General features: G+C 37.7%; 1 protein-coding gene across 4 annotated transcripts in view; it reads right to left on the bottom strand.

The window, feature by feature from the left end:
* pcdh11 (protocadherin 11) overlaps positions 1-21050 on the bottom strand; it is a 170116-nt gene that overhangs the window by 94726 nt on the left and 54340 nt on the right. For 2 of the 4 annotated variants that reach the window (XM_007550385.2, XM_016670583.1), the window contains exons 4-5: positions 4616-4675; positions 392-490 (exon numbers count right to left, since the gene is read on the bottom strand). In XM_007550385.2, the coding sequence (XP_007550447.1) occupies positions 392-490; positions 4616-4675 (159 nt within the window). The remainder of the gene's footprint in view (positions 1-391; positions 491-4615; positions 4676-21050) is intronic. The other 2 variants (XM_016670584.1, XM_016670585.1) reach the window with 1 other exon arrangement.

Here is a 21050-nt window from a genome sequence, read left to right as displayed (position 1 = left end):
CCACCAGGGCAAAGTGCTTTCAAGTACTAGGGTGTTTGGAAAGGGTCTTCCGCACTTCACTTTACAAGGCACTCTCTTCTAGTAACAAAATGAGATGCAAGATTTAAGTTATTTCAGAATTGGCAGGAACAAGTTGCGGTGCAAGCTCATTTTGTCAGGGGTGAATGAACTCTACCAAAACCCTCTCTGCATGTGTTATCTTTTTATGTTTACAGACATGTGCATGTTTATGAATGGACCATAGAAGCTCTATTATTTTATTAGATGCACCTTGCCAGTACTGAGTTAGAGTCCATTTTGCCTCCAGAACTGCAATGGTAAAGATTCAACAATGTCTCGGAAACATTCCTCTGAGATTTTTCTCCTTATTTACATGACAGCAGTTGCTTACATCACACAGTTGAGGCAGATTTCTTGACTGTACATCCCTGATGCAAATCTCCCGTTCCACCACATCCCAGAGGTGCTCTACTGGATTTAGATCTGGCAACTGTGGACACAATGGGAGTAGAGTGAACACATTGTCATATTCAAGAAACCAGTTTGAAATAATCTGATCTTTGTGACACAATGGATAGACTTGCTAGGAGTAGCAGTTATATATAAAAAAAACGGACATTGTGGTCTTAATGGGATGGACATGGTCAGCAGTAATACTAAAGTAGGCTGTGGCATTTAAAAAATGCTCATGCTACTAAGGGGCTCAAAAAATATCCATCCCACACATGATTACAGCACCTTAGCTCTTCATGCAAGGCATGAAGAGCTAAGGCATACAAAAGATAGATCCATCTTTTGTATGCTCTTTACATCTGATTTAGTCTGGCTATTGCATTCCTGTGCAGTTTCGCAATTTTTGCAGTGGAGGATGGTTGTTTACAGTGCAGGAAATTACCGGTAAGCTCCTTAGCATTGAACTGCCGCATTCCATACGTCACTGGCAAATGTTAGCAATTGGGTAAAATTTAAAACCCCAACACAGAGTCCACACCTCCAGGAAGTAATCAGGTCTCCACAGCCCAGAGAACCCAGACTGTACGAAGCAAAAAGTGTTTTTTAGCAGGTGACACCAGATTAGACCTAAAATTGAGACTTATGAGATGAGTGAACACTTTCCAAATTATTAATTATTAATACAATTTTGGTTAGTATGTCTAAGCTGTAGCCTCACTTTGCTGTTTTAGCTGACCAGGGTGGCACCCAACATGTTCTCTGAAGTTCATGCGCATCCCGGCAGCGACATCCTGTTGTGAATTTAAATATGGTGTTTGGTAAACCTTATCCAAATTAATGTTGTCTAGTCATTCTCTTCTCCCTATTTTCCTTGGTCCTTAACAAGGCATTTTGGTCCATACAATGGCTATCCAATGGATATTTTCATTTATAACAGTTTTCTGCAAGTAAAAATCTCCGCAGAGTAGCTGTTTCTGAAATGCTCTGACTGGCCTGTACCCCACAAACAGCCCTAGTAGACTCAAAGTCACTCTAATGCCCTTTCTTCTACATTGGTGTAGCAATGTTTTCACTACGTTTAGATTCCTTGATAATGCCATGTGATCAAATCAATTTTCTGTTTGTGTTGACAAGAAATTAAACAGGTGTAGCTAATAAATTGGCTGGTGCATGGGTGTCATTGCATCAGGCCATCTCAAATAGTTCCAGTTAAAATCATTCAACTTTGACAAAGAAACGAACAGATCATAATTACGACTCTACAGATGCGATGGCGTGTCTCTATGCTTGCATCAGTGATTATATTTCATTCCGTTCCCTGTCATGCAGTGATGTGAACCTGTAATGCATACTGCATAATACCTTGTGAAAAACCAACACAGTTTCTAGTGCCTCAAGCTCTGTGTCAGAAATATGATCTTACCTTCACCTCTTACACTGAATGCTGCACTGTAATGATGGTGTGAGGAGAACCCACACATCAATTATTCACATAATGCAAGATTTCTCACTTTTTATCTTCTCACTGGCAAGGGAGGACCGTTTAAGAAAAGCAGAGGTGAACAATTGAGAGGAAAAAAAAAGTGGAATGAATGCTCGGCAGATAAATAGAAGAATTGTGCATTGCCCTGTCAATGCTCTTGATGCAAGTTATAATTGTAGTTTGATAATATGTGGACCATGGGGATGTTCACTATGCAATATATGGCCTTTAGACTAGTATCACTATGGAAACCAAAGGCCCTGAACGACCTGTAGTGCCCACCCACCAGGACAGCCGTTAATCATCTTCGTTCAGATCCTGGCACTGCAGAATTTGGCCAGTGTGTCAAGAAGCAATTATATATACTTAGTGCTTGGGCATCAGATCTCCTCCCTCCTCCTTTTTCCTCGCTCCCTCTCACACTCTTAATATAATCATAGAGCAGTCAGTTTTAAAGGCTTCTGTTCACTTCAATGTCTATCTGGGGGATTCACACAATGTAGAAGGAAAAGAAAAAAGTTTCAAAAGAGAGAATGTATTCCATTCTGAGAACCATAATAATCAGAATACTCTACATATAAATTGTATTCAGCCATTTACTCATTTTACCAGCCTCCTGAGCTGACTGACATACTAAATTACCCCAGCTGGCCCCATTGCATTCACTGCACATATTGGGCTGGTGCGGATCATGGAGACTAATGCGAGCTGACTAGAGGGAGATTATGTTCCACTGCTAACAGCTAAAACGTGAATAACACCATCCACAAACCCACGGTGTTCCCCTGTTACATCAGCCCCGGTCAACTATTTGAAGACAGAAAGAGAAGAAGTCCAGTCAGGATATAATCAGACAGAAATATAGCAGGCAGACACTGTACAGGCACCCAAAGTAAGGCTGTATTTCCTGCACAAAAACTTTTTTCAATGCCGACTTATATTGGATTATGCTAGTTATCAATTTGTAGTACAGAGAAAAACACATTGGTTAAAAAATAAAAAAAAAAACATTTACCAATGTGAGTATTTTACAATTTATTTCTAAATTATAAAAAAAAAGGGTGTTTCCAGTTACGTGCCATAACAAGGAAACAGTTATATGGCGGTGTTTTTGTGGAAAGTAGTTATTTCTGTAATAAATCAAGTCTTTAAAAGTCACAAATTAGTGAAAAGTGCTGGGTTGTTTCTTTTCCCCAGATGCTGGGCTAATGCTATTGGATCAGACACCAGTCAGTTTTAACACTTTAACATAAAGACTGACTCAAAATATTGACTTAAGTTGGTTCTCCATTGTCAAGTCCAACTTGTTAAAACGTTTGAGTCCCACCATGACTCTTGTTATATATTGAGTAAAACTTTTGTTTTGAAAACTGTCTTTATTACTGGCTTTTCTTTTCAAGACATTTTTGTTAGCCTCATTGTTAAACTTTTGTCGCTTTGACCCATCTTCTGGTTAAAAACCAAACCAGTAACCTGAACCTTCAGTGTTACATCAACTGAGGCCTGGATCTGTCCATATTTGATCCAGGAGTAAAATAGCAAAAACCCAAACTACTGTCTATTACGCAGCAGTTTTTGGAGGGCCATAATGTCATTTTCTTCATCTGTTTAGCTTTCACTTGCTAAGAGGAAATAAAGTAAAACACACTTGGGCAAAAACAACTCAACGCGTGATTAGAAGTATTTTTTACTGCTTCGGACACCTAACGCATATCAGACATTTGACACGATGAAAGAATCTGGCAAATTGAGAGGGAACCACGTTCAAAGTTCAGGCCATGGGGTTGAGGACCAGACGTGTTATTTTGGCACTGACATACAAACGACAAAGTAAATTGCTTTCCATTAGATTTCTCATCAACGGAATGGGAGGAGAAACACATTGGTTTGTTATTATTTACTGTCTAACAACTATCTTTGGATATGAATGCACCGAGAGTCATTTTAGACAGCTGGTTGTGCATTAGGGATGTAGAGCAGTGCTAGGCTTTGAACAGTTGATGACAGGCTGTCAGACAGCCTCCATCCACTGGACTCCTTTTACCAAGGTCCACTTTCGCAATGAGCCACTCTCCACCATAACAGCCATTCATCCAGAAAAGGACGTAGGCATTTTTGATGTGTTTGGTGCTAAGTGAGGTAAAATTGTGCGAACTTCACTGTATAGCACCCTATCACATTTGCAAGAAGCACGCACCGAGAGGAAAGGTTGAAAGGGAGAGTAACTTTACTGCACTGAGGTGACTTGAGACTATCAGAGGGAAATAATGACTTTGACTGTGCCTGATAACTACTAATTAGCATTGAATAATTCTGCCCTTCTCGCCTCATGTTAAATAGGTCTTGAATGATTAACAGAATGCTCAAAGGAAGAGCCAAAAATGAAATTGTTGGTTTGAAATAAAAGCAGCTTCTGCTAGAATCTCTAGTAAAAAGTTAGAATTTATACATAATTTCAAAAATAATAATACACTCATTGAGGCTTTGATCAGACTTGTGAAAAAGAAAAAAACAAAAAAAAACACAAGGTCGGCAAAAACCAAAGAGTAGGCTTTCCAGAAACAAAAAAAGAAAAACAAAATAGAGATATCAATTGTAACTTAAGAACATCCTAAAATATCTGCCATTATTTTACAGAATTATGTTTTATCCCTTGACTTATATGAAGCAGGAGCTTACCTTATGAGGACAAATGGGTGGTGGAGAGTTAAAAGACTTCTCTGGCGTCTGGCCGGGGTTCTACAAGAAAAACACATTATCAGGGACGTGTAGAGTGCATCTCCAGGCAAATCTTTAGTGACAGAAGTTGCAGCTTATGTCCTGGTGCTTGCTGTTTAGCGTTTTTGTTATATTTTTTCATGGGGGTTAAGTGGCTCTCCACTTCCACACTCTCTGCCACCCACTAATCCAGAAGCAGCAGCTTTTGTTGATCGTCACATTTTAAATGTTTCAGGAGCCCCATCTCTCTGTGCCTCACTTAGTAGGGAGTGAGGCGATTCATGTAGCATTTCGCAGACAGTTTTCATCCACAGCGTCTCACAAATGGAAGGTTTTCAAATTTATAATGTCTACGAAAAGTTAATTAAATCAGTAATTCAATTCAAAAACTTAAATTCGTACACGTAATGCTCTGTTCTGTTAATTTTGTTACCTCTGACTTTCAGCTAATGTAAAAGCAAATTCCAGTTTTTTCAGAAAATGGTCATTTGCATGACTACTGCAATTTGCATGTTATTTTAATAGTAATATTGTAGTAGTAACTTGCACGTATGCAAGTATTGTGTAGTACATGCTCTCAATCTTTGATGGGTTGTGGTTGTTTTTGCAGGAGATACTGTAGTTGGCATGAAGGTATTCAGCTTGTTGCACAGCTGAGGCATCAAGGAACCCTAGTTTACAAGAACAACAGAACTCAGCTCTTCTGTTGGGTCTGATACCTCGTCATACTCTTGACAATACCTCATAAAGTGTGTCGGACGGGGATAATTTTTGAATCAAACAAACAGTCATGTGTTTGGATTTAGAATCTTTTGAAGGCTGCTGTTGTATGTGCACCTTTTTCTATCAGAGTTTTACCTTTCACTAAACTTTCCAATGTTGGGTACAGCACTGAATTGCCAGCCTCTTTTATAATCCAAACTTAATTTACATGACATATAAACTCCATTTTATGACCTGCTTAAGTAACCAGGCCATAAAATACTTTTTTTGTTTGTTTGTTTGTTTTTTTTTGTATTCAAAGGGGCTTTTTTAATTGGCGTTTTGTAATATTCTACATTTATGAGAAGAATAATTGTGGGTTTTCATTAGCTTCAATCAAGAAATATCACAATTAACAGAAATAAATGCTTCAAATATGTCACTTTTTGCAAATGCATTTTTGTAATCCATGAGTTTCACTTTTTTTTTTAAACTGAATTACCTAAATAAATCCACTTTTTGGGATATTTTTAATTTATCAAGATGCACCAATGTGTGATTATCATGGAGGTTAGTGTTTTGCCCAAGCACTAGAATCTGCAAATGTTTCCTCTCCTTGACCATTTTGCTATCCTGATTATAAATCCCATGCTTTTGCCTTTGTTTTCCAGTTCCCCATATTTCTATCTCTCCACATGGATTATAAATCCGTCTTTGTCAGAAGATTTCACTGAGCATATGTTCAGGACTTTTGCACAGGCGCCTGATAGCACTTTTTGAGGTTAAATGATCATCACATTGTTAATACACCAATACATCACTCAGACACAAGAAAACACCATTAAAAAGTACACACAAGGTACGACAACAAGGCAACAACAGATGGTCCTGCTGCTTGTGATTATGCAGAGATCCAAAGTATTTGCATACTCACAAAGCAACTGCAGGAAAAAAAAAAAAAAGAGTAAACAACAAGCCTTCTTAAACTGACCTGGGTGAGAAATGAAAAGAGCAGTGGGTGAGGCCAAACCCAGCAGGAAAGTGGATGGGCTCGGAAAATGTCTTTTGGAATCTACTAAGGGTCTACCCCCTGGGAAGGCCCTGTTGATTTCCAAGCAGGTGCTTTCAGTTATGTCCTCATATCCAATTATGTGCCTGTGGTATGTCTGATGCGCTGTGACACTATTAATGGTTGCCTTATGGTATCACCAGGACAGATGAGACACTCAGCTCTCCAGACTCTTAACATCTATATTTCATTGCCGCGTAGGAGGAGAACACCTCACTGGCCGCAGCAGCCGAAGGAAGAGGGGGGGAAAAAAAAAGAAAAAGAAAAACAAGCAGGCTTTCAGCGTAGCGTAAACACCATGGTATAAAATATAAATGACTAAATGGGTCTTTCTGTGACGGTAGAATTAGCAGACAAAATTTTCCCTACAGATTGAGGATGTAATATAGACATGATATCTTAACGACGACAGGCAAATACACGTTTTTTTTTTTTTTTGTTCTTCTTCTTTTGGAATATGAGCAAAAAGTGGCTTTTGTTTGTTTTCTCAATGTTCTTTTTTTTCTGGTTTTTGCGCAGAGATTTGAGGGAATCACTCGACCTTGGCTCCAAACTTTGCTTACAAAATAATGAATTTTAAATTTGTGGCTATATTCTTACGCAAGCGAAAATGGAAAAGAAAGAGATTTTTTTTTTTTTCCATATTAATTATGAAGTGACCCAGGCTTTTTCAACACAGAAAATGTGGCCCTTTTCAACTGAAGGTTAATCAGTAAGTTAGAAATGAAAAAGAACAGCCTCACAGAACTTATTGCACTATAGCTTGTAAATAACTTAAGATATATTGTATTTTCTGTTAAAACAGAAAAAAAAAAAACTTTTTTATTTAGTTGAATTTTTTTTTTATTAAAAACAAGTAATAGGCCGATTTTTAAGTTTCATATGGGTCATTGCTTTCATTAAAAAGCACAAATAATGTTGTGAAATAAAGACTGACATGTATAAAATGTGTTTCTAAAGTCAGAATGGACTTTTGTTCATTTAAATAAGAATCCCTGATGCCAGCCAGAGATGATTTAAAATCTTTTGTTTGTACATACAAATATCCAATCTTTAGCTGCGGTGAAAGTTGTTTTATTTTAAAGATTCTATTCTCATTTTATTCTCCGAGCTGAGCAAAATGTCACTTTTTATGTCACCCAGTCCTACTGAATCCCACTCCTGCAGACACTAATTATTAATCATTAGTATTTCATCAGTGGGAAACCACGCAGCTTTTTGTGAGAAACAGCTAATGGCTCATCCTCAGACTTATGAGAGATATGGAGAATGGCACATTCAGAGGAGAAAACCAAAGTGAGAGCACAAAACACAAAAAACAGCTGTCCCTTTTCAACTTTGGTCAGGGACATTTTGTATCTGATAAAGAAACGACATTGACAGAGCTTGCAACAGAGGGCATTTGATTACGCCGCATATTGATGTTTTTGTATTTTCAGAGTGCTGCGGGTGGTTATTGTAATTTGATGACGCCCAGAGAGCACAATTCTATGATATATAACAGAAATAATTTTCTGAGGAAATGGAACGATAACTGAAATACGAGGTTTCTTCGTCTGACTTCGTGGAGACATGCTGATTTAGTAAAAATGATTTTGCTCTTCCTCAAAACATTTTTTCTCTTCAACCCGATACCTTCCATCACAGGCTCCTACAACTCATAAGCAGTCTTAATTACCTGTGCTGCAAAACAGGGGACATACAACACCTTGCACACTTATTGACACAGCTGGTATTGAAGTGCCAAAAGCATAAAAGAATGAACCTTTTATTGCCGTGTCAAATTCTCGCTCTGAAGATATTAGGAGAAAAAAAAAATGAAGTTCTTTTCAGTGGGGAAAGAAACTCCCATTTTTATTATTTAAAAAAATCACTTAGATCACTATTATTGGCAACTCTGATAATTTCCTGAATGAATATATTCACACAACTTTTTTTTTTTTTTCATATTACAACTACAATCTGATTTATTTCATTGGGATTTGTGGTAGACCAACACTAAGCACAGCTTAATTGTTCAATGGAAAACAGTGACACGTGATTTAATTTTAATAATTTTAATTGTGATATAGATCTAAAAAGTGCGGCTTGCATTTGTTTTCAGCTTCTATGACTCAAGACATTGCAGAATGTGTATTGCATTTCAGCTTCAAGACTTTTGGGGTGATGGACACCAGCTCCACTCCCAACCCCACCAGGGACAAAAGTGTTTAATAGTGGATGGATGGACGGACTTTTAGGGCAGGTCTGTTGCATCTTTGCACAATCAGAGATGTAAACGTTTGCCAATTTTTCTTTACCAAATAACTCAAGATGAGTAAGAACAATACATGTGTTCGGGTTTGTAACATTACAAAATGTGGAAAAGTTCATTAGCCTATGTCTGTTTTTTTTTTGTTTTTTTTTTTGTAAGTTATAAATATGGTGAAACGGGTGCCTCTTTCTTGTAGCCAATACTTAAAAGTTGAAAAGACAACAAAATAAGACATGTAAGTATGAGGTAGGTATGTGCCAATGGTGATGGGTGAGGAAATGGCTACAAGAAAATATCCTGAGTCTATAATCAGAATAATATTTGTAAAGTTTCTAAACAACTTTAACCGTGAGACACAATAGGGATCTACTGGAAGTTTTTCCTCACCATTATGAGTAGGAAAATAGAAGAGATATAAAATTCCCAAAACTCTCAGTAAAAGAACTGCAGAAAAGATTTTCATCTTGGGGGCCACCAAGTCTCTATTGCACTTATTTATTTTGGGGCTCCGGCAGGCATCCTCACCAGGGTTGGCAATAATTGCAGAGGCTGATGTACAACCCCAACACAGGTTCATGTGGCAGATGTAATATACAACAGTATAGTCACATTCATGGCTTCCCCAAGAAGCCTCACGAAAGAGAAACAAAAGCACCATTCAGAGCTGAGTGGACAGGGACTCGTGGCACATTTGTGCTCATCACCCCCAACGACTCTGCCTCCATTTTGTGGTCATACAAGGAGGCTTTATGCTGTGATCTTGCCCAGCCTGTGCTAAAGTGCAGCACGGCATTCAGTAAACTGTATTCCTATCAGTTAGTTATTTCTTTTCTAGCTCCATTTGCTACCCCAACACTGAGCCCCACCCTACCCCCTTCCTCACCCCGACCAATAAAATACAGTTCTTTGACTAGGATTAAAGGAGCAATGTAGTTCAAGGATTATCAAATGCCTTTGATCATGTGACTGCCATGTTTTTGATCTACAGAACATGGCTCCAAATATATTCCCTTTCTCATGCCTTCTGTCTCCATCCCTCTCAATGGATTTCCGCTGGCTTGCTTATTCTCTGCAATTTGAGGATAGTTCTCGACAGGCAGTGAAAATGCAGAATGTAAAAACTGTAATACACATACATCTTTTGAATGCGTTTTTTTTAACACTATAATAAAAGCTTACATGGGTTAGGTGGGGCGAGAACACAAGGTGATGAAGTTGGATGTCATGAGTATTTATCACTGTAATACGTTTATTAAAACATAAGGTTGTTTCTAAAGCTCTGTAAGTTTTGAAACCTGCACAGATTTCTAAACTCAGATGGAAGACATTATGCCTCTCTTCTCCAAGGATAATGACACAGTCGCTTGGGGTTTAAAGAAAGTGACCCCACTGTTTATTATTTGCCTTTGAAAGACAAAGTTAGGTTTGAATTTCTTTAATCCCCACTGCAGCTCAAACTGTACCCTGCTGTTGTTCATTAACAGTAGCCTGGAGCTACATTGCAATATTTAAGTTCAAGCACTATTATTATTTAGAGGCTGAATGGGACTTGCAATCAAAGCAGCATCTTTATGTCCAATACTTGCATCACAAAGACGAGCCCATTATAGAAACATATGACCATGGAGCAGGAAGACGTATAGCAAAAATTAAGTCAACATGAAACAAAAATGTTCCTCATCACACAATCATCTCACATTACTGTCACTGCCAAGGCAAGAATTGAACATATCACAACAATTATTTTGATGAGTCTCCAAGCAATGCAACATTTCAGTGTGAATGGTGCTTGGACCTTGCATCATTACAAGGCGTGGTTTCAGGCGATGGAAAAAAAAAAAAAAAGAAGCCCATCAAAAAATGATTGAATATCATTTTAATGGGTAGATCCCTACAAGGCTTTCATACTGTCTACCTGCCATGTTATTAGATAGACCATGTCAGTCATGCTGGGGAACACAAAGTCAACACACAGACAGGCTTGACAAGACATAAGCATGCCGGCTTCCATCTTCCTCCCAGCTTGGCATGTTTATCTAGTCTTCCATGTGCGCTTAGTGCAGTACTGTGCATATGCATACAGAATGATGAAGGTTCAGAAACCAGTGCCTGAAGGAAGCTGCACATATAGCACAGACGCTTTGAAATTCTGCCAGGGTGGGCCTCATTTGCAAAGCAATTTGACAACAAAAGTAAAATACTCTGCAACCTCAAACCCAATTCTGGAGGTGCTGAGAGAGGGAATTTGTGTGGTTTACATCCGGTGTCTTGCGTGCGTGCACGTGTGTGTGTGTGTGTGTGTGTGTGTCTGTGTTTCTGACATGGCAAGTCTGCAGACCTTGCATTGCATCAGTGCAATGTCATGACTGAGTTGGTAAAGAAGAGGCATAACCATTCTGTTTGAGGGGGGGGAGTCCCAAAAACATAGAGGGAGTTTGCATTTGAGCTAAAGCTCTACTGAAAAACAGTGGAATTAATAAACACGCCTTTAAATATGTTGTGTTTAGAACACAACATATTTCATAGCATTTCAAGTGTTTTGTGTAAAATTTTGGAACAAATTCCTTGTTTGTTTGCACACATTTGGTACATAAAGTCGATTCTGATTCTACATACTGTCCAAGTGCCATAAGATCCAGTTCACTTCCAAAAGTAAGCAGATGGTCACCATCCATTCCACTTTGTTCTTTGTTTACCAGGACATTATTTTTTTATTATTTTGTAGAAACGGCCTCTTTCTTGTGCAGGAGATTGTTTTTTAAAATGCAGCGCCTGTCTGGATTAACTGGAGCAGGATTTGGTTGTTTGGGGGATTTTATTTTTTTTTCTTTTTACAAGGCAGCTTAGTACTACTTTTATTGCCCATAGAATGCTGCTGCTAGAGTTCTTGCTTTAGAATTTTTTTTTATATACTTTTAGAAAAGACACCAAACAACATTGCAGAAGCCATTTGTGTCCCAACATAATAATCAAACATTCTGTATGCGTATGTCATTTGCTGCATTTGGTGCTTCATTAAAGCTTTCCGTTTCCCTAATGTCTCATAAACAATCTCAGAGTCTTATTTTGTCAGGGGAGTCTGGTTTTTATTGTTTTGCAGTGGCCCTCAATGGTGTTCCATCCTCACTGTTAAAGTTTCATGTTTTGAAAGCTAAAAACCATAATAAATAATTTCTAAACTCTCTCCACTGTTCACATGACATATACCCTGTACAGTTCAACAGCAAAAAATAAGCAAATGTAATACACACACACAAAAAAAGAACTAAAAAAAAAACATAGAATAGTAATTGTCAAAGTGCTACAACTACAACTAGGTTGTAACATGTTTTATTTTTATAATAAAGAGGTTTTTTTTTTAATGTAATTTCAGCATTAAATCTTAAAGTTCACACACCCATTTTATTTAATCTGATCAACCGGATATGAAGTTCAGACGAATTGATGTGTTCTTTCTGTGACTTACAAAGGTTCTTCCAAATCTATTAAATTTTTATGGTATAATTTGTCCACGGTCCTTTTTAGGTTACCTCACAGATTTTCTGTCAGATTTAGCTTTGATTCTTGGCTTGGCCATTCCAAATATATTTATTTTTTATTTATTTTTATTTGGAAGTGTGTATGCGCTCAAATAGTGCTACAAAATGACATTCATCTTTATCATCAGGTTAACTGCAAAAACCTAAATATTTTATGTCTAAACTGACTAGCATGTGAAAAATGTCTTGGTTTTATGTGCCTTTATGAAACCACAGACCCATCCGATGCTGCGACCGCAGCAGTCACGGGATTCTTTTTGGTGATGCACAGCTCCTCTATGTGCCACACATATCTTTTAGGGTTGTGGCTCAAAAGTTTGGATTTGCTGTCATGAGAACACATTCCCCCCACAAGCTGTTTTGGTCACAATGATAATATCAATTCTCAAATTATTAATGACTGTCTTGACTATAAAAAAAAAAGGAAAATGGATGGCAAAACTTTGTCAAGTTTAATGAGACTTTATGCCAGGTGTAAGATCAATAAGACTAAATTCTTGCATGCGTTTTGACAGTGACAGTTTCATGTTTTCATGTGTTCATTCTGAACACATAAACCATTTATGAAATATGTATTTAGTCTATAATCAGTATATAAAAAAAGAAAACCTAAATAAACTATTTTTCTTTCTGTAACCTCAAACAGTATTAAAAATAGACAATTTAGAAAATTAAAAGTTCTATATATAAAATATGTGTGACAACATAATTATTTCTCAAACACTTTGGAGTGGAACTGCAGTTTTGACACAAATTGAGGCCATGCGACGAGAGACTGCCTCATGAAAAGCGTTCTAATCCTGTCATAGTTTGGGTGACTTTCTAAGATAAATACTTTGGCATTGTCTTGACGAGAGAGCCTTGCCTCATTTTAAGTGTCTTTGGGATCTGGATCAGTCCACATGATGGGAGTCAGACTTGTACACTTGACCATATAATGTGCCATGCTTGTCGAAAAGCGGGAATGCATTTCTCTCTTCAAAGTATGATTCTTGGCCTGCTCTCGTTGCTCGTTCTCTCTAACCAATTTGTCATTCAGAGACCAGCCTCGCCGCTGCCAGCGCCGGGATGATAGCAGTGGGCCTTTCTGATCCAGGCAGTGGCAAGGGAGTAGGCCAAGTGTTACACGAGCCACCCTGGGACACCGAGCCGGCGCTTTCGCCGCCTGACGCACGCCTCCGTGGCCTGAGAAGAACTGGCGTTGCAGATGCTTTCGATTCGTTACAGAATGGAGCTCATCTACTTTGTGGGAACATTTGCTTTTCGTGCATGCGTGCGCCACATTTGTGCTTGTTTGTGTGTTGCAATAGCATGTTTGCATGAGAATGCATGCGTGTGTCAAAACAGATTAAGAGGGTACGTTTGAGTGTTCTCTCAATACATCTGTGCATGGATGGGTAAGAAGCAGCTTTAAGTATAAAGATGCGGTTATGCTCAAATGGGGCTAAGACTTCCTTTTCTGGTTCACAATTACAATGTTCACTTTGTCCTGATGACCTAAAGGGTAACTGTCACACCAATGTGCTTAAGAGGTTAGAATTTCCCCTACATCACAGCCTTCTAAAAGGCAAAAGGAAACAGAAATGTCTCGTCACCATTTCATTATTCTTGTTTTAAGCAACCGTTATTGGCCTCATTCAAATGCCTGAATGCTGCTTTGCTGTTAGGCTTATCATCAAGTTGCTCAATTTACTCCTGGAGTTCTTTCTCTAGTTGGTTGAGCAGAGAATTAAGAATATTCAAAAAGTTTGTTTTTTTTTATTAGCAGCGAGTTATTGCCTCTCATGGCCAGGCAAAACTTCCTGTTAATAAATTAAACAACATCCAATCACGTTAAATTACTTGGTGCGTAGGCTCAGCAAGAAAAGCACCCAAAGTTCTTTTAATTTAATTACCTGTTTGAAAAACTGACAATATGATCTAAAATAGTGGAATTAAATTAAAAAAAGTTATGCAACTACTTAGAAAATTATGCAGAGTTTAACATGGTTAATATAAAATCCAATTTGACCTCCCATCCACTTTTTATGTTCTACTGTATATTTTTATGCAAACAGAGCTGGTAAAGTAGCTGCCACTTTGTAAATGAGCCAATAACCTGCATATCTTATACCAAAAAAAAATCTATCAGAATTGTAGCCTTTCTAGAAATCATTCAGAAATGAGCAAATGGTTGAATTGTTCACTTTTTATGTCAGAACTCTCAGCTTGGCCAAGGAGTTAAAGAAATCAGCGTCCCCAAGTCAGCAGAAAGCCTAAGCAGCAACACGATGTCTTTACTTCAGCAACAAATCTGTAAGATGTTCATACCTTAGACTTCTGGACCAAGTTTTTTAAGGTGATTTCTAATGCCACTTTCCTCATCTCTACAATCTGACTCAGGATGACGAGCAGATCCGCCAGTTTGAAGTTGTGAACGCTGCACATTTACTATTCCTGGGCCTTTTTAAGGATGCATATTAACTGCAAACAGCTGCTGACGACAATGCTACCATGGCAACCACAACATAAACATACTTGCTTGACTCAGGCCAAAACTAATTTGACTAGCGTAATGTATACTGCATTTATTTCATCCCAAGACAAATTCCTCCTGCACAATAAAGAAGTCAAAAAGAGTTGAAATTGAAAATAACAGTAAAATGAATGACATTGTGAACTAAATAATGGCAACGCAGACGAGTCACACATTGTCCAAATGGTACAATTCTGGACAAGTGTTTTCGTTCTGATGAACATTTGATTTATGTTTACAGAGGCAGCCCAAAGCACAAGTAAACTAAGCCGTAGTCTGGGGTTTCCACACAAGCAGGGGTTCCCCCAAGACTCCTTGAATTTCCACCCAATATAGACAACAGAATTTGTTGGCTGTTGCTTTTCTGCTTTGTCAGCAGGTTTTTTTTAATGAGTACAATGAAAATTGTACATTTCCTGTGTATTTTTTGAAATAGCAGATGTAAATATTTTAGTCGAATTTATTTAGACTAATTAATACAATACTTTAATTCAGTGGAGACTTTTTTTTCTTCTAAAATTTAAAGAGTACAATATGTACACAGCGAAGCTTTCCTAGTTTTTCATCGTTAGCTATGCTAGTGGAGTTATAATTTAATAGTCGTACTGTAGCTTAATCATGTCAGTTGCTTGTGGGTGAACAGGAGTCACACATCATGTGAAAGAGAACTGCAGTAAATCTAGATACATATCTGACATTTTTATGTACAGATCCATTTAATAAATTAGAATTTTATTGAAAAGCACATTTATTTTAGGAACTTTATCACTAAGTGAAGCACATTAGATAGATTAATTACGTCCAGATGGATGTTTGAAAACGTTTATTTCTGATAATTATGATAATTCTCCACTTGCAGCTAAACGCATGAAATTTGAAATTAAAGTATTTCACCAGACCAGGAAAAAAAAAAAAAAAAAAAACTATTTTTAAAAACAAAAAATAGTTGCTAAACTATTTTGTTTAAAAACTACAGGTAACAAACAGGTTTGTTTATCACCTGCTTAAAGGTAATTTTCAGAAGATATTTCTGAGAAACAAGGCTTATTGGCACATATATTCACATTTATTAAGAATGTCTGTGAATGCAAGCAAAATGACTCAAACTTGTCTGTCCTGGATATAACTGCAAGTGCAGATGACCAAGTCAGAAAATTAACACTTTTGCAATTTGTTTACAACTATCAACTAACAAAACACCACTTCAAAAAGTCCATTTAATTTAGGTAATTCATTGTTGACTCTCTAAGTCTATTTAAAAGATAATGCTCATTTTGTAAATATTTGAGAAATATGGTGGTGGATGAGTAATGGATTTAAATGCACCAGGGTATTCAAATCAAAACGTGCTCAGCGCCCCTATCAGCCTTTGTGCAGTCCTGCACCTTTAAGGAGCGATGCTCCATCTCGACACTATTTTTGCATACCACCAGTTTAACCATGCATGAGAGAATTTCCACAAAAGTGCATTTTTTTTCTCATTAGTAAACTGCCATCTACCATTATCCATCTAACAATCAGCTTTCTCTCTCTCTCTAAAAAAAAAAAAAAGCCTTGTTCACTTTGTGTGGCAAACGGGAGCCTATAGCAGCTAACTAAATGCCTAGCCAAACCTTTCCTGTCATACATTGACACACATCTCACAAAGCAGCGTCAGACTTTTATCTGTCTGAGCACAATTCAGTTTTTGATTGGGAATGAATCTAGAAAGCTTCAATCAGTTTCCCTTGTACGGGCACAGTTAACATGTCTGCGACTGCTCCTTGTGCGCTGATGGCAGGGACGTGGGCGATTAAGGCCAGAGTCCAATCAAACCAGCTGTGTGCCATTTCCCCTGTGGTCCTGACTGTGCCAGGAATTTGTTCCACACTAGAAGCGGGGGAGAGAGGCCCAAACCAAACCCCAGTCAGGAGAGTTAGGGCCACACATGAACCAGGACATGTAGACAGATTGGGGGTTTAGCTACACAAACATTTATCAGAGGCAGAGATGCTATGCAAGCAGCAATAATCTCACTGGTTGCGATGAACCCTCAGTGGAAAGCAAGCATTGACAAAAAACCCAAAAAACTGTTGAAAACAAGCAGTGCTAATACAGGAGATAAGTGAGAGAATGAGTCCAAGTTTTATATGAGTATGATTTTAAAGCAGGATGGTTCTGAATTACGAATTAACTCAGTTTTAGTTGCAAGATCTCTACTGAATAATGTATATAAATTAAGCCACAGTATATGTATATCAAGTCTTTTTTTTTCATTAAACAACAAGCATTTATTAGATAAATTAGAAGAAACTTTCATTCAAGCTACAAATAAAATCTAATCAAAAAATAGCATGGAAGTACAAGGTGTCATTTACAAACCTCTGAGAAAATAACATAAGCAACTCAAATATCTTGAAAAGGTTTGACATTTTCTGTAACTCGTTTCAGAAAGTGAAGCTCCTTAAGTAGAGTCAGTCATAAAGTGAAACATTTCCAGTCTTTGTTTGCGTAAGCTTGATTATTATGGCTAACAAATCATGAAAACACAAAACCTAGTGTCTCAGAAAAATTAGACAAAATCAACAAAAATTTTAATAAAATGTACATTTATGTTCATTCCTATGCAGTCAAAACATGGTTGGGGCTCCTTTTGCATGAATTTGTTCCACAGTGACTGCATCACTGTGGCATGATGGTATGAAGACGCTCAGTCTGCGGTTCTGCTAAAGTCTAATGGAAGCCCAGGTGGCCGATAGTGGGCCACATTCAGGTCATCTGCATTGTTGCATCTCGCATCATTAATCTTCCTCTTGACAATACCCCATATAGAATCTATACAGTCAGGCAAGCCCGCTGATCAAAGAAGCACAGTAAAACCATGGTCACTGAACCAGTTCTTGGTATCTTTGACAGTGTGGGCAGGTGCCAGATCCTGTTGGAACACAAAATGTGCTCCATCTCCAAAGAGGTTTTTGTCAGAAAGCAGCATGAAGTGCTCTTAAACTTCTTGGTAGATGACTGCGGACTCCAACCTCAGTCCACTCCTTGTGGAGCTTTCCTAATTAATTAAATGTACTATTCTTAGCAACCTTCACAAGGGTGTGATTATCTCTGTTGCTCGTGCTCATTTTGCCATCACATTTTTTTTTTTCTCCATCCAACCAACTTTCTATGATTAAGCTTGGAGCCAGCACTCTTTGAAATAACAACTGCTTTAGCAATTACCTTCCTGGTTTACCTGATGTCAGTCACTCTTCTGGACATCAGTCTTCCTCATGACTGTGTAGGCCATGATATGGTCATTACATAACATTTATGCTTTGAAAGAGCTGATATTATGTAATCTTGAGACTTATGGGTTTTCATTTTCTGTAAGCAATAGTTACCAAACTCAAAAATAAAGCCCTGAATATTACAGTTTATTATGATTTTTTTTAATTTATGAGATTCACTTTCTGAAATGAGTGACGAAAAATATTGAACTACTTTATGATATTGTAATTTTGAGCAGTACCTATGAATTAAAAAGATAATAATAAAATGATTGAATTACAGTAATCGCGATTCACTATTTAATTTCAAATGGACGCAATTCTCACCAGCGGGTTTATAATTTTTGTGTTATGTACTAAAAGCAGAAATTGTAAACTAATAGAAAAACGTGACTTTCAATGTTTTAAGGAATTTACCTAATCAAGCGCAATTAGACTAGTCTCCTAAATCTGCCAGTGAAAACATTTACATGCGTTTGTCTAAATTGCCCTACCAAAAAAATGGGGCTGTTGCATAAATAAGTGAGTGGCCAAGCCTCTCTGCTTAAACCACTGACATCGACCATGTAAAAACTGTATATGAGAAACACCCCCATTCACTTTTAGTAAGTTTCAAAAATCACAATCTACATTTGAAGGAATTTGTAATCTGCAATAAATATTTAGTAAAGACTCAGAAAAAAAAACAAAACAAGAATTAGTGTAATATTACAAGCTGCAAATCACATATCAATTTGAGCATCATTATCCAAGCATTTGAGATAAGGGGCAGGATTAAATAAGTGTTCGCTCCTTCCTCCTCCTTTTTAAACAGAAAAGTAGTGATAAGCCAGTTACTTTCTTCTTGACTATGTATCCATGTGTTTTCTTGTCCTACTGATTGCTTGTTTTCTTGTTTTTAAAAACCTGTTTGAAATAAATAAATAAAAGCATAGAAGACTGACATATTTTCTTAAAGTGGTTACACCGTTCACCCCTCTGTGGTCTAATACAAACTGGGGTCATTTGGACCCACACGTTTTTTTACTCTGTGCAGGCTCCTGTACTTTTTTTTTTTTTTTTCAAATCAGTAACAACTAGTGAGGTATCAGTGACGCAAGGCATGCAGTAGAAAATATAAAATAAGCAGGGATATCACATGCAATATTATATAAAGGAGATGTACTATAACTCACTGAGTATATTATGTATGTGGCAGCCAGTTTTATCTTTGTATTCACAGAGGTCACATTTACAATTAGAGATAAAGAGACTGTGCAAACACACAGAGGGACCATCCCTGTTATTTCATCAATATAACAATGTTTGGCTTAAACAGTAAAAAAAAAAAAAAAAAACAGCTTATTGGTGCTACATTCAATTGTATTTTTATTAGATTCAATCATATTGAAGAAATATTGTGGGGAAAAAAAGCTGTTTCTATAACAAACTACAGAAAATTAGGGTAAGGTGGGACAGCAGAAATAAATGAAAAAGCAAACGCAGCAGTCATTTTTTGACTTGTATGCTCACAACTGCTCAATACCAATAAACAGGAGAAGAAGGAGTTTCTTGTTTTAGAATGTATGGATTATATCCACATGTCCACATCTTAATTGGAGTGCCCATATGATGAGTTGGACTGTAAAATCTGTATTTTCCTTTTATTTCAAGTGGGCAAAATGTCAGAAATACATGCAACTGTGTTGTTTTACAAGGGAGCAGTTTAATTAGACATTCCAGTCCAAACTCCCTCCAGATATTTTCCTAAATAAATAAATAAAAAACATCATTTATTTTCTTACTGCCTCCTCCAGACAAATCCTTTTCCTCCGAATAAACATACTGAAACATCAAGGGGCTATCAAACCAAGGTACATGCGAGGCCTGCTAAACACCTATTAGAGTAATCGATGACAGAGACAGAGGTTATGACCAATGAATGAGTAGGATATTTGTGTCTCCCACTCTGCATTACCAACATCTTCGGAGCGAGCTTTATAGATTTGGACGAAGGCAGAGGAGGATTTTATCAGCACCAACCCAGAGAAACGCATTAAGAGATCAGAACCCCAAAGGTCAATTGTGCCTGTGGGCAGTACTCTATTATGGTGTCCTGTCTGTTTATCCAGCTCTGAAGCTGAGTGACACAGCCAAAAACAAGCAATGAATCACATTATGTAGAAACTAATCTTATACAGACTTCAAAACTATTTTAAAAACTGTACATTATCGTCGGTGTGTACAGTAAAAATGTTGCAAATGTTTATCTCACACCTCTAAAAGACACTCACACAAGCAGATACAGAGAGGAAAAAAATAACGTTATCATTGTTTTTTTTCTATATATTCCTAATAAGAGTACTGACAGAAAAGAAAAGCACTCCATATGCTGACAGATCTACGTAATACGTCATGAGGCATAAATTGTTTTAAGATAAAATTGCTTCCTATCAGTGGTTTTTGATGAGAAAGTAACATTAAAACATGAGGTGAAGCTCAGGAAAGTTGATATTCCATAATACTGACCTTTTTTGAATGTTTTAATTAGCAAAGAGAGTTATAATGTGTAAATAGAAAGAACATACTTTAGCCATGAGCACAGCCATCTACTCTCTGCAAGATTTCTGTCAAGTTGTCCTTTAATTTGTGCCGTTTCCTTTAATTTGTGTGCAGATGGGTACATCTACGCAGAATTTGTATCAACTGGATTCCACTCAAAGAGCTAAGCAGTTTTTTTGTTTGTTTGTTTGTTTTGTTTTGTTTTAGGGGCACTGGAGGGGTCATTTATCCATGGGCGTAGGTTTGGGTAGGGACGGTAGGGACATGTCCCGACCAATATTCACGGGATATGAAAAAGTCCCGACCAATTTTTGCCATATTGGCTCAAAGAACGTGGATCTACGATCTTTGATTAGCAGCAACAGGCGGTGCGCAGAACGGAAGCTTCTTAGTTTGACATTTATTATGAGCCTCCGAGACCGTGTCGGAACGGTGCTATCGGGGGGGTGGGGGAATGGGATGGGTTCGGGCGGGGGGGTGGGGGTGTGGGCTGGGTTCGGGCGGGGGGGTGGGGGTGTGGGC

The sequence above is a fragment of the Poecilia formosa genome, unplaced genomic scaffold (genome assembly GCF_000485575.1).
Source record: "Poecilia formosa unplaced genomic scaffold, Poecilia_formosa-5.1.2 Scaffold35, whole genome shotgun sequence".
In the NCBI taxonomy this organism is placed as follows: Eukaryota; Metazoa; Chordata; class Actinopteri; order Cyprinodontiformes; family Poeciliidae; genus Poecilia; species Poecilia formosa.
This window is presented reverse-complemented; position numbering and strand designations above follow the sequence as displayed.